The sequence below is a fragment of the Alternaria metachromatica genome (assembly GCF_023757995.1).
Source record: "Alternaria metachromatica strain BMP 0045 chromosome Unknown scaffold_19, whole genome shotgun sequence".
In the NCBI taxonomy this organism is placed as follows: Eukaryota; Fungi; Ascomycota; class Dothideomycetes; order Pleosporales; family Pleosporaceae; genus Alternaria; species Alternaria metachromatica.
The window spans coordinates 109,597-122,591 of NW_026055510.1; the positions used below are offsets into that span (position 1 = coordinate 109,597).

The 12,995-nt window shown below is 51.9% G+C and overlaps 6 protein-coding genes across 6 annotated transcripts; 3 read left to right on the forward strand and 3 right to left on the reverse strand.

Moving 5' to 3' along the window:
* Nucleotides 1-751: 751 nt before the first annotated feature.
* J4E83_007521 (uncharacterized protein) lies at nt 752-2,411 on the forward strand (the record flags this gene model as incomplete). The annotated part of the gene is made up of 2 exons (XM_049334425.1): nt 752-849; nt 896-2,411. The coding sequence occupies 2 exons, from the start codon at nt 752-754 to the stop codon at nt 2,409-2,411; spliced, it is 1,614 nt and encodes a 537-aa protein (XP_049186311.1).
* Nucleotides 2,412-3,528: 1,117 nt separating this feature from the next.
* J4E83_007522 (uncharacterized protein) lies at nt 3,529-4,869 on the reverse strand (the record flags this gene model as incomplete). The annotated part of the gene is made up of 1 exon (XM_049334426.1): nt 3,529-4,869. One exon carries the CDS (start codon nt 4,867-4,869, stop codon nt 3,529-3,531), a length of 1,341 nt encoding a protein of 446 aa, XP_049186312.1.
* Nucleotides 4,870-6,287: 1,418 nt separating this feature from the next.
* Nucleotides 6,288-6,920, forward strand: J4E83_007523 (uncharacterized protein; the record flags this gene model as incomplete). Its single annotated transcript, XM_049334427.1, has 2 exons — nt 6,288-6,423; nt 6,499-6,920. 2 exons carry the CDS (start codon nt 6,288-6,290, stop codon nt 6,918-6,920), a joined length of 558 nt encoding a protein of 185 aa, XP_049186313.1.
* Nucleotides 6,921-7,437: 517 nt separating this feature from the next.
* Nucleotides 7,438-8,495, forward strand: J4E83_007524 (uncharacterized protein; the record flags this gene model as incomplete). Its single annotated transcript, XM_049334428.1, has 3 exons — nt 7,438-7,527; nt 7,590-7,659; nt 7,714-8,495. 3 exons carry the CDS (start codon nt 7,438-7,440, stop codon nt 8,493-8,495), a joined length of 942 nt encoding a protein of 313 aa, XP_049186314.1.
* A 91-nt stretch (nt 8,496-8,586) lies between these two features.
* On the reverse strand, nt 8,587-9,354 carry J4E83_007525 (uncharacterized protein; the record flags this gene model as incomplete). The annotated part of the gene is made up of 1 exon (XM_049334429.1): nt 8,587-9,354. The coding sequence occupies one exon, from the start codon at nt 9,352-9,354 to the stop codon at nt 8,587-8,589; it is 768 nt and encodes a 255-aa protein (XP_049186315.1).
* A 738-nt stretch (nt 9,355-10,092) lies between these two features.
* On the reverse strand, nt 10,093-11,651 carry J4E83_007526 (uncharacterized protein; the record flags this gene model as incomplete). Its single annotated transcript, XM_049334430.1, has 2 exons — nt 10,093-11,579; nt 11,627-11,651. 2 exons carry the CDS (start codon nt 11,649-11,651, stop codon nt 10,093-10,095), a joined length of 1,512 nt encoding a protein of 503 aa, XP_049186316.1.
* Nucleotides 11,652-12,995: the final 1,344 nt, after the last annotated feature.

Here is a 12,995-nt window from a genome sequence, read left to right on the forward strand (position 1 = left end):
ACAAACATCCGTTGATGGTTTGCTACGCAACCACGTCTATCAAGCAGAGGCGATGAACGGTGTCTGCCTGCATACCAAGATGCATCCCCGCAGAATGAGGTCAGTGGTTCATGGCTTACATGAACCCGACTTGACAGGTCATGACGGCTAAAGGCGACGCTTACCATCTAGTGTCCTATCAGCTAGCTGCTCCTACGCCCCGTCTTCGCCCCGGCACGCGACTGTCATCTCACTGTTGGGTGCGTGTGCCAGCAGACTGACCGTGTGTGTCACGTAACCCGACGATTTTTGCCATCGTTTTCCAGCAACACGAACGTGGGACCGCTGGATAACGTTGCGCTAACTGAATCTCGGCTCCATGATTTCCAAATCTACTAGAATTGGCTCACGATGATTTGAACGCTATGGCATCCACAGGCCAGCGACGTGCTAGTGGTCAGCGTCTGGTCTGCTCTAGCTCCAACACCATCATGGCTAAGACCACCCACTAAGCTACCCCAGTCGCTTCGGACCTACTGTCGCTAGCCTGCTGGCCAGCCGCGGGACTAGCGCGCTGACCCCATGCTTCCAGTCTCCAGACTAGACAGCTGCCCATGGAGATCCCCAGGCTCGGTGAACAGTTCCCCAAATGTACTTAAAGATGGGCAGCCCGCCTTGGAGTGATAGTCATCCTCATCCGAGTACTCAACCATCTCTCTGGACTTGAGTCTTCCTTCCACACCCATTTTACTTTCACAGACAGTCGCCAATCATGGGTCTGATGCTGAAGAAGCCTGAGGGCGTAGCTGGCTCGACCGCGCCCGCCATCTTGGTCGGCCTGTTCGTTGCCTTTGGTGGTGTTTTGTTCGGGTATGCAAACTCGATCCCTCTTCAAGAGTTCTACTAACAAGTATAGTTATGATACTGGTACCATTGGTGGCATTCTTGGAATGCACCACTGGCGACAGCTTTTCAGCACTGGCTACGTCAACAAGAAGGACCACATGCTCGATGTCACCGCCGAGCAGACCTCCTTGATCGTCTCTATCCTCTCTGCCGGTACCTTCTTCGGTGCTCTCACCGCAGCACCCACTGCTGATTTCCTCGGTCGCCGCCTCGGACTTGTTGTCAGCAACATCGTCTTCTGCGTCGGTGTCATTCTTCAGACCGTCGCCACTGCCATCCCCATGTTCGTTGCCGGACGTTTCTTCGCTGGCTACGGTGTTGGTATGATCAGTGCCACCATCCCGCTCTATCAATCCGAGACTGCTCCCAAGTGGATTCGTGGTACCATTGTCGGTTGCTACCAGCTTGCTATCACCATCGGTCTTCTCCTCGCTGCTATCGTCAACAACTCCACCAAGGACAGGACCGACACTGGCTCCTACCGTATCCCTATCGCTGTTCAATTCGCTTGGGCTATCATCCTCTTCACCGGCTGCATCTGGCTTCCTGAGACTCCTCGCTGGTTCATCAAGAAGGGCCGCCCAGAAAAGGCTGCCAAGTCTCTTTCTACCCTTCGCCGCCTCAACGTTGACGACCCGGCTCTTGTTGAGGAGTTGGCTGAGATCACTGCCAACCACGAGTATGAGATGTCTCTTGGCAAGGCCACCTACCTCGACTGCTTCCGTGGTAACTTGGGCAAGCGCCTTTTCACTGGTTGCGCCCTCCAGTCTCTCCAGCAACTCACTGGTGTCAACTTCATCTTCTACTACGGAACATCCTTCTTCCAGAACTCGGGCATCAGCAACCCCTTCGTCGTCACCATGATTACTTCCTGCGTCAACGTTGCCTCCACCTTCCCCGGTCTATACCTTGTTGAGAAGTGGGGTCGCCGCAACCTTCTCCTCTTCGGCGCCGTTGGTATGGCAGTGTGTCAGTTCATTGTCGCGATCACCGGAACCGTTGCTGGTATTGACAACCAGGCTGCCCAGCAGGCCTTGATCGCATTCGTCTGCATCTACATCTTCTTCTTCGCCTGCTCATGGGGACCTGTCGCATGGGTTGTGACTGGTGAGATCTTCCCTCTCAAGGTCCGCGCCAAGTCGCTCTCCATGACAACTGCATCCAACTGGCTCCTCAACTTTGCCATCGGATACGCCACCCCCTACATGGTCAACGACGGACCCGGCAACGCCAACATGGGCGCCAAGGTCTTCTTCGTCTGGGGCGGATGCTGCTTCATCTGCATCTTCTTCGTCTGGGCCATGATCTACGAGACCAAGGGTCTTTCCCTCGAGCAGGTCGACGAGCTCTACGGCAAGTGCTCCCAGGCCTGGAAGTCTCCCGGCTTCGTTCCTTCCATCTCCTTCCAGGACGTCCAGGACATGCACGCCGACAACCGCCGTGCCAGCCTTACCGATATCGAGGCTGATGCTTCCCGCAAGAGGAGCGCTACCTACACCGAGTACCCTGAGAAGACTGTTGTCTAAGCATCTACTCCACGGAGCTTACGAAGAGTTATGAGAGATTCCCTACCACACTTGTAAATACCCGACTAGCTGTTTGATTTTCGCTTGATAGCGCAGCATTGTATATATCCAATCATCTATGAATTATGATACTACTATAACTTCATCTACATCACCACTTGCTGTGCCTCCTCTTGCATTCCACCTGTCTTCAACCTCCATCTTCATGTCTATCGGACTCATTCCGCCGAAACGAATATAGCTCATAGTCCAGCTCCAGCATAGGCCCCGCCACTTGTGCGCCATTTTCCCAGCATGTCTTTAAGCGACCAACCAGCGTGCGGGCCGTCTCCTAACTGTAACTGCCATCGATATCCAGCCGGAGACACTCCGCAGCGCCACGCGCGCTTTCCCCAGATCTACCCCAACTTTAGTGTTGAGGCTAAGCTAGCGGCGGACTTGCATCGAGCCGCTTGCAACCTTGATATGCATCAGATACGATGGCTTTTGGTCTGATGTTTGATCAGCATTCGTGATGGACGGCGGAGATGCGCGTAGGCTGTGATCAACAGTGGATGTGGCTTGTCTAGAGATACCAGACTATCTAGGTATGTTGGCACGTGGTTGGGTGGTGGCATGTCTCACTGCAAATCACGATCCCTCACTGTTTCAGGGTCAACGAAGAAGTTACTTTTGATCTGCGAAGGGATTCGCGGCTCGAGGTGATGATCCATGTACTATAGTGCGACGATGGATGCTAGTGCATATTACTGTTTGCAGCAGTCAAGCCATTCCCTATGGAAAGCATGTTGAGTGGGTTCCCGGTCGTTTTGCACCGCATCAAGTGCATTATATATTCTAGAAGAAGACAATCCGATGCGGCAGTACATGTTGAAGCGAATAGACATGCTACTTAGATGCACTGATATTATAGACCTTGTTAGCGAAATCTATGAGGATAACAGAGATGAGATAGATTAGAACGAGTTGCGGGTGGCACCTTCCAATAGTATGCCAACGAAAGAAGGGTATGTGCTTGAAAGCTACTGAGCACAATATAATATATGTGCCATGTCATTGAAGTGTTTCTTGGAATGTTCCCTATACCATTATTGCAATAGCATCGCACCTTACGACTCTATTCCTCCTCATGGTAGTCAGATATTTTACACACCTTCAAGTGTGGGAACATTTCATTCCACTCCTTGATAACCTTCTCAGCGACATCAAAGTCCATGTCCGAGAAAAAGCCCGTAATAGACAACTTGGCGATATCTCGCGCCAGCCTATACTCCTTCGTATAGGCCCACTTGCAATACTCCTCACCAGCACCTTCCTCAAACGCTTTCTTCACGGCCGCGCGATCAGCGTCATTTGGCGTGATTTGAGCGTCAGCTTCATCCATATCTTCGGCGTCATCGTCTTCGGAATCCCAAAGCCAGAATGGCGGCCGGCAGTTTGTGAAAGCGGGGGCGAAAACGGTCTCATCCCAGTCGAGAATGGCGGATAAAGAGGCAGTTGTGGGTGATGTGACATGGAGGAGCATGTTCCGGGGCTCCAGGTCCATGTGTGTTAGTGCGTAGATGTTGTCTTTGAGGTAACCCATTGTATGTAGATGTTTGATGATGGCCTCAAAGGGTTTCCATGGGTTGAGGTAGTCGCGGTGAAGGGTTAGATCGTATGCGCGCTGACGAGCGAACTGTGACATGAAGAATTCGTACACAGTCTGAGGCGTAGATGGTACCGGTAAGTCTGCGGAAACGCGAAATGCGTTTCGTGGTGGGCATTGTAAGCGGAGAAGCTGGGTATCTGATGATCCGGCGAGTATGGTGTCAGGATTCAGTGTACCGGGAGACGGGGATTGAATCTTGCCCATCTCCTTTAGTGCGCACCCTAAATCTTTTGCGAATGAAACACGTTGTTGTGTGTTCAGCTCATCAAAGACTTCAACCACAGACTTTCCCAGAAGACGTGGCTGAATCATGTATGGGCTACCGACTGGGTTCTCCGCCGAGAGGCTGAAGGTCTTGATCCTAGGTACCGGAAGGCTTGTCACCGCAAGAAACTTGAGGATCGAGACCTCATGTTCAACCCACGCATGCTCCATACGTGGTATACGCAGGACGTAATCTCGAATCTCTGACTTACGGATTACACCAGGGCATATCGTGCGAAGAATTGTTTGTGCTTGACGCATAAGCCATCCCGCCTGTCGCCGAGAGCCGTCAATCTGAATGCCGAGGACGCGGTTATAGGATCCGCCATCCATTCGTGTGATTGTGAAGGCATCTTTGGAGAGATGAGGCCACAGCTTTGCGCATAGCTCCCCCGCCTTAACCTGGAAGGTATCAAAGGGCTCGTGTTCGAACTCCTCAGTTGAGGTGGTCGAATTTTCGAAGCTCGCGACGGACGCCGCGTCATTCTCAGCATCCGGTGCAGGCTCAGCCATGACGCCAGGTGACTTGATGTTATCCGACATAGTTGTCCGAGTTAACTCTGCTCGGATCTAGCGGACAAGTGAGAATAATGGTAGAGCTGAGTGTGGCGATATAAGAGTTTCCTTGAGCGTTGTGTGAAGGAACAATGTCGAGAAAGAAGCTTTCACAGAGTAGTTGCTGTGACTCAATTGATCCCTAAAGGCTTTCCGTGCGTGAGCCAGACGAGGAACGAGCACCTGTTGACAGCAGTGAGCACACTGCTTTTCACTCAATCTTCAGTAGCTTGTCCGATTGATATTTAATGCGGGCAGACTGCTCCTTCGTTGAGTAGACACCACGAAACAATACCTGCCCACTCTAGCATTCAATCGAAAAACCGACCGAATTCTCTCAGCCCCTAGATATGGTACGCACACGTACCTCGAAGGTAACGCACCACTGCTGGTGCGGTCAGACTGGTCGGTGCAGAAAGCACATAGCACGATGTGACAAACACGACGTTGACTACTATGCCAGCGGTAAATGCAAGTACTGCATAGGAGAAGCCAATGCTGCAGACCGAGAGGAACACAAGCAGCGACAAGATCAGAAGAAGCAGGCTGATGATGCAAAGAAAAAGGAAGAAGATGCCTGGTTCACCAAAGCCAATAGCCGGAAGTAGAACTTGACAGTAGAGTCACAACTGAGGCAGCGATCGCGCGTAGGTTGGGTAGGAGTTGCGAATCCCAGGTGGCTTGCTCGGGAATATGGAGGATAGAAAATTGTTTTCCTTACAGTGTTTGAATGTTGGAGTTGGGACGAATGCAAATTTGTTTGGGTACGACAACTTGATCCCAGAAACGGGTTAACAAAGAGAGTGAGACAAAGAAAGTGGAGTGGTTTGAACACGTTCTGGAACGCATTTGGAAACATCGCTCCTGTTACCTTTTTTTTCTAGCTTAGTGTTCAAACCTATGTATGCTGTTCAATATAATGTCCTGTTGCTCCGCGCGAATGTTAGGGATGGTGCACTTATTTGTGATGCAGGACAGCAACCAACCGAGCTGTAGGAAATGGCTGTCGCCAACAATACAGCCTTTGACTGGGACTAGGGCCTGGCCATGATCCGGGCTGGTCATTGAGATGGCACTTTGGTATTCGGTATGATTGCGATAGCTTTGATGACGACCGTAGCCACCTACCTAGGTATGGGTCGGGGTAGGGCCGCCGCAACACGAGGTTTGCTATCGTCAGCAGAACCCCAACCCTCGTACCATACGCTGGCATATTTGTTATCTGACAACAGTCAGCACTTTGAACGACGTTTGTGTCTTCCGTAATGCATCGGAGGTGGCCGAACCTTCCTTTGTCGCCATAGCTCAGCGCCCCACTGGCAAACCTCGGCTGGCGTCATCCAATTTCCCCAAATGCTCCCCGCGTCGCGTCGCACTCTTCTCTTCCTTCCTTTCCTTTTCCCACCATGTCAACAACCGCCGTACCAAAGTTCAGCCCTGGTGAAGCTGTGACCGAGAAAGATGGGTTGATCCATGGCGTTTCGGCGCAGGAGCTGCAGGTTTTGGGCGAGCAGTGCTTTGATGCGAGGGCGAGGGCTTACTGTATGTTTTCCGGGCTTCTATGATGCAGCGCATGATTCTTGGACGGAGATCGGTACTAACAGACTGCTTGATTAGGCCCATACTCCCTCTTCCGCGTCGGCGCATCCCTCCTCCTGACCACCTCCTCCGCAACCGACACATCCGCAGCCCACACTATAATCGGCGCAAACGTAGAAAACGCTGCCTACCCCGTTGGAACATGCGCTGAGCGTGTCGCCATGGGTACCGCTGTCATCGCAGGCCATCGCATCGGAAGCTTCAAGGCCGTTGGTGTTACAACCGACATCGACGACTTCTGCTCGCCATGCGGAATGTGCAGACAATTCTTGCGCGAGTTCCTTACACTGGAGACACCAATCTTTATGTTTAACAAAGAAGGAAAGTGGATTGTGAGGACGATGGGCGAGTTGCTGCCGCTCAGCTTTGGGCCCGACGTGCTGCCACCGAGGGAAAAGTTGAGGCAGAACCAGGAAGATGATAAAGCGAAGACGGCATAGGGTGTTTCATGGGAAGCAGGCATTGGCGGCATTGTGAGGCAGATACCAGGGGTTTGAGCATCTTGAAGGGCGTTGGCGGGAGGTGTACGAGTATGATGGTGACTGGCCGTCAGAACCAGGTGGTGAATCTATACAACAGAGCTTCAAAGCTCACAAATGCACATCTTAAAATCTTCCTCACAATTGCATCTCCATCATGCGTATACTCATTGGAGCTGTCCGTAAATGAAGCTACCCTGACTTTGTCCCTGCCCCACGAGAGCCCCGCGGAAGCCACCATGCAGCCCGATAAGATGCCGATAAGCTGCCCACCCGTCCAACAATCGCACGCCTATTCCGCATCTCCGCGCCCCGTGGATATGTACACTGACATAACACCTCCTGCCCAAGCAAGCAGCTGTCAATCAACAGCTAACAATGATGTGATGTCCTATAGACGCGCTGTTGCGCGTGTCTTTTCTACATTGACCTGTGTTCATTGCGAATTTACTGAAATACCTCGTGGATACCTGCACCCATGGCCAACAACACGAACGGGGCTGGTGTTAGGGAGGCTGGTATCACTGATTCGGAGCATTTTTCGCCGTATAGAGCAGATGGGAAATTGGTAAGTGGTCGTCATCCTGGGAGACGAAGCGCAACATTGGCTAACATTGCGATGTAATATAGTATGGCTTCGTATGCGTAGTAACAGGCGCAACACAACCCGTAGGAAAAGCAATCGTCGCTGAACTCGCCGGTACATATCAAACCCCAAACCACAACTTTCGGTTTCTGCTAACACTCCTCCCAGCCCACGGCGCAGCATGCATATACGCCTGCTCCTCCCTCCCCTCCGAACCCTACGCCGAACTCGCCGACTCAATAAACGCACAATACCCCAACACAAAAGTAATCGGCTACCCCTACAAGATAAACTCCGAAGAAGACACCCTCGCCCTCATCGACGACGTGCTAAACTCCTGGGGCCGGCTTGATGTCTGGACGTCTTCTACCGGCCTACTCGGTCCGCCGTCCATCAACCAAACAGGCCCAAAAGATCTGTACGCCGCGTTTGACACGAACGCCATGCCGGCTTTCTTCGCGCTCAAGTACGCGCCGGCTGCTATGCAGAAGACGACGCCGAAAGGGAGTTATCCTAATGCTGCGCCGAAGGATGTTCCGTATGGGAGTATTATTGTTGTGACTAGTGTTGCGGGGACGTATGGTGGGTGCTGGGCGCCTGCTTTTACTATGGCGTCGCATGCTGCGCTTGGTGTGGTGCGCTCTGGCGTTTTGGTGCTCAAGGGGACGGGTGTGCGTATCAATGCCATCACGGCTGGGCAGATTGATGTTGGTGTTGATCTGAAGGATTGCGGTGTTAAAGAGATGGCGCAGGGTCAGTTTCCGCCTGCTGCGCTGCAGGGAGAGGAGAGTCAGAAGAGGACGATTGGGCTGGAGAGGGCGGGTAGGCCGGAGGAGGTGGGTAGGACGGTGGGGTTCCTGGCGAGTGGGTTTAGCAGTTATATTACGGGCGCGGAGTTGAGGGTTGATGGGGGTGCGGGGGTTATGAACCCCATTACTGTTCCTGTTTAGAAGAGATGGAAACCCCAGTGGATTGTTGTATTCTTTCGGCATTTCGAGTCGTAGTATCGTACAAGAGCCTCTCAATCTTCCACCACACCACCTAATGCTGCAGCACAACCGGCGCCCCTTTCTCCCAATTCTCAATGCTCTCTTTGATATTGACCCAATACCTCAGCTTGACCGCCTCGCTCTTCGCAGCCTCTAAATCGTCCCTCTTAAATGCCTCGTCGATTATCTGCGTACTCTCCGCTATCCTCTCTTCATTCCGCTCCCGCATCTCCACCAGATCTTCTTCGCTCTCTGCCTCTTCTATGCTCTCTCTGGCGTCCAAGACCTCCATCAACAGCTCCGGGTCTTCTACCTTCGCTGTCTCATCTTCTGCTACTTCTATTCCGCGCAACGATAGCAGGTATTGCGCTCTTAGAAGCGGGTTCTGGAGTGTTTTGTAGGCCTCGTTGATGCGTGATGAGAGGGCTTCGGCGCGTTTCTTGTCGGCTTGTGGATGTAGATCGGGGTGGGCGCGGGCTTGTAGTTGGAGGAATTCCTTCTTGAGAGCGGAGAGGTCGATGGCGAAGGGGCCATTTGGGGGCGGGCCAGATGGCAAGGAGTTGGGGAAGAAGGCGTAGTGTGTTTGTGGGACCTGCGATGATTGCGCTGTGGAGGATTGTTGTGTCTCGAATGGCTTTTCGACTTTATTCGAGCTAGAAGATGAAGATTGAAATCGGCGTGATATCGTCTGGGGCGGTATGCGATGTGCGCAGAGCATGCACGGTGTTGCGCTTGGTCGCGTGCGGAATGGCGAAGTGGTGATGGTTTCGGTAAGAGATGCGCGGATTCTGCGCGCTGCAGATGAACGTATGGATCGCATTATTGAGGTATTAGGAGGTGTATGGGATGATGATTAGGAGACGCGATGCGGTGGTGAGTTTCGTGGTCGGAGTGAGTCTTCTAGAAGTGCGGCGGCGAGAGATTTCCGCGTCGAGTTCCGAATGGTTACGTCATCCATCGCCGTCTCTTACCCACAGCGACATTGAGCAATGCTGATGCACATGCACTATATACATCCAAGGAGCTTTGTATGGTATTTCGTGCTCTATGAGAAAGTTGAGTCATAGTTTGTATGCGGCCAAGGTGGAATCTGGCCGTCTGAATCTTTTTAATAGTTTACCATATACAGGGAAGCTCACTACGAAAGTAATTTCCAAATTGCTTCGACCTGATTGATGCACCCCAGGGATGGACTGCGTCGCTTCCAATAGAGGTAGCCCCTTCCAGTGTCTTACCGACACCGACAGGACAATACACAGACAACGCCACAGATTCGGGTATGAAGCATCATTACTGCCTAGGTATCGCAGCTCACGCGGCTTGTTGTGTTATTGTAGCTATGTATGTTCGCGGATGTATTCGAGCCATCGGGCTGACTTCGCGACGTGATTGCTAGTTCATTACTCGCCGTATTCAAGCAAGGCATGCATACCTACAGACCAATAGTCTCATGATATCAGTCGTTGCATGTGTTCAACCGGGGAGACTATAACGCCTGGCTTCAACGAGTTGGCTCATGGCAAAGGCAGAGTATACCCAGTCGCGACAAAAATCCATGTCAAGTAGGTCTCTGCTCACTATCCGAATCAACTCCGCTTTGGCGAGGCTTTTCTTTCGCCTCCTCATCAGCCTCACGAATCCGATCCTCAAACCGTCGCAGCAAACGCCCAGTGGCTTCTACGTTCTTCCGCATCTGTTCAGCATCCTCTTTCAGACGCTTTAGGTGCTCAGCGACGTGAAAACCGCTATCGGCCTCGGATATCTCACTGGCACGGGCGGCAGCGTGGTCGAAGTGTCGCAACAGCTCTTTTTGTCTTGACCAGGTCGTGCGGATTCGCTCGGTGGCGATGCGTGGGCCACGGTGGTTGCTCTGAGCAAGCTCGGCTGAATCGTGTGGAAATTCGTACGGCGTCGTGATGGATTGGGATGTTGCATCGGACACGACGCTTGATCCTGTTTGCTCGATTTGCCGTAGTTGCTTCAGGGCATCGCGTTCGTGGTACTCGAGGATTGCACATCGGGTAACTATATCAGCAGCCATGTTGTTCAGCAGCTGGATTTCCCGTCGGAGCAGATCCTTCTCCCCGTCTTCCTCTGCATGCTGATAGAACTCGTGTTCTTTCTGCCCAAGGTATCCCCAGACGTATTGCCATTCTGAACCAATCTTGTTCTTGAGCTCCCGAACTTGCTCCAACCAGTCTTGTATTTTGCTTGCATCTCTTGACTTGAGGTTGTCCTTGTACGCGCGGTAGCCGTTCTCTACATCGGGTCCTGCAAGTTCACCCTCCTTGAACTCGGTCTGGAAGACAGTCTCTTTGTCCATCTCGGCCTTCAATGCATGTAGCGGGCTACCATGCGGTGACTGCTGACCACCAGGACTACCGCCAAATCCTCCCATGCCTCCAATACCGCCAAGTTGTAGGGGGCTCCGAAGAATAGTCATCGTCTGAGACGTGTGAAACCAGAGCGCAAGTTTGCCGATTCGAGAAAGGGACGATTTGGCCTTTTCGTTCTCCTGCAACTTCTCATACTCTTTTTGACGGTTCGCTTTTATCGTCAGGTCATAGAGTTGTAGGAGTTGTGGGGGCAGGCGAACGATGTAGAACTGTCCGGCCTTGTATCCGAGCGCACACCCAACTGTAGCTGCTCCGAAGAATCGCGCGAAGCCGTAGACGCCGGGTAGAGCACGCGGGTTCAGTGCCAAAAATGCGCCCACCACTCCTCCCCCAAGTGTCGCATCTTCCCACGTCCAGTGCTTTGTCCGTTCCCATAGCTTGCCCGGCTTGGGCTGTATCCCTTCCATCTTGAAGACGCCCCGGTGCAGTTCATGTCGCCCATATATTCCCGATGCGGTGAATGTGAGGTCTACGGCACCGATCAAGGCGGCGGACTTGAGAAACACACCGGGTCGTGAGCGGCCAACAAGCGCGAAGCCGCCAGTAACGGCTGCAGCGGCAATTGAAGATCTCCATGGCGATGCGATAAGGTCGCGTTGTGTAGCGATTGCGCCAGGTGGTCTCCCGGTGATGGCATGCTGACTCTCGCCTGGGTTATGTTAGGATACTGGAGCTACATCTGGTCGCGCAACTCACCTTCAGGAACCAGCAACCGCACCATGGTGGATTATGACTTTTCCAGCGTGTGCAAAGGTGGAGGTAAAGCCGTGGTCGCCATCGGAGGTTGATGTTGCGACGTTGATGCGGCGTAGACGGAGGTGCTGGAAGGTACGCGCGCTTCCAAGATTCCGAGGAGCGCGTCCATGATGTCGAGGCGAGGATGCAGCGACCCTTGCGATAGCGCATCCGCCGCGACAATCGTAGTTAGAATCTCCTTGCATTACCTCTATTTTCACTGGTGATTATTAATAAGAAACTGTGTACGCCCCGGGACATTTTTGGCATGTGAAATTGTTTTGAAATTATCCTGTAAATCTCCAGGCTATTGTATATCTTGTTGTACGCATCGTTGATTGAACTTAGTGTGCTGCTTGTTTGGCGTGGCAAAAGGCGGATTGTGTATAAAGGTACCACGTCAAGCTTACCCCCTGAGTTACTTGAGCTTCCGACTATCTCAACGACCAATGGTCAGATTACTCTGAAACTATCAGTGTGCATCGTTTGTACCATCGTAAGCTAGTCATATTACCCCTCCATCGTTCGTGTTCGTGTTGTGGTCCCCACATATGCGGACTTCAGCCGCCCAACACTGAGCCGTAGCTTCACCATGACTCAACCAATTACTTCATTATTAACACAGGTTGTCAATGAAGGGCGGGGCTACAAGATGTGCTAGATTGTGTGCAATTACGATATGTAATTACCAATTCCTGGTCTCTCCATCAACAGCTGCAACAGCAAAATGGTCTTATGGTGTAAGTACCAAGCATTCAATTCTATTCAAACAACTTCTAACACACAACAGCTAGTGGTATGATTCTCGCTTAGGGAAAGCGTCTTCGGACGCTTGCAAACCCAAGCATAGCTTGCGAGAGGCCCCGCGTTCGAGTCGCGGTAAGACCCATCTTTTTGCGCTTCTAGAGGCCCTGGCGGGGTCAGAGAGACCAGGATTGGCAGCAGAACCTCTTTTTGCATGATTAGGTAGGTTATTGAGATATTCACATTGAAGGGTCTACAGATATACATGCTCCTGTCAAGCAAATCAACTTGGTTGTACGATAGCGCGTCAAGACTTCATATGTTTTGTGCGCAACGATGTGATACTCTATCTCGTGACAGGAAGAATACTTGCATTGCGGTTACAATCTACAGTCTCCCCCCTAGTTCAGGTGCCTACTGCGTCTTAGCGATTTTAGGAGTTGTAATTTGTTAAATCTCTTGTTGCTAGCTACTACGCACTTTGCTAGCATTGCGTTACCCTTATTAAGAAGAAATGCTAGTAAATAGAGCCTTATTTAAGAGGTTTATTCTTTACAAAGATATCTACTTTACTCTTGCTGCGCTC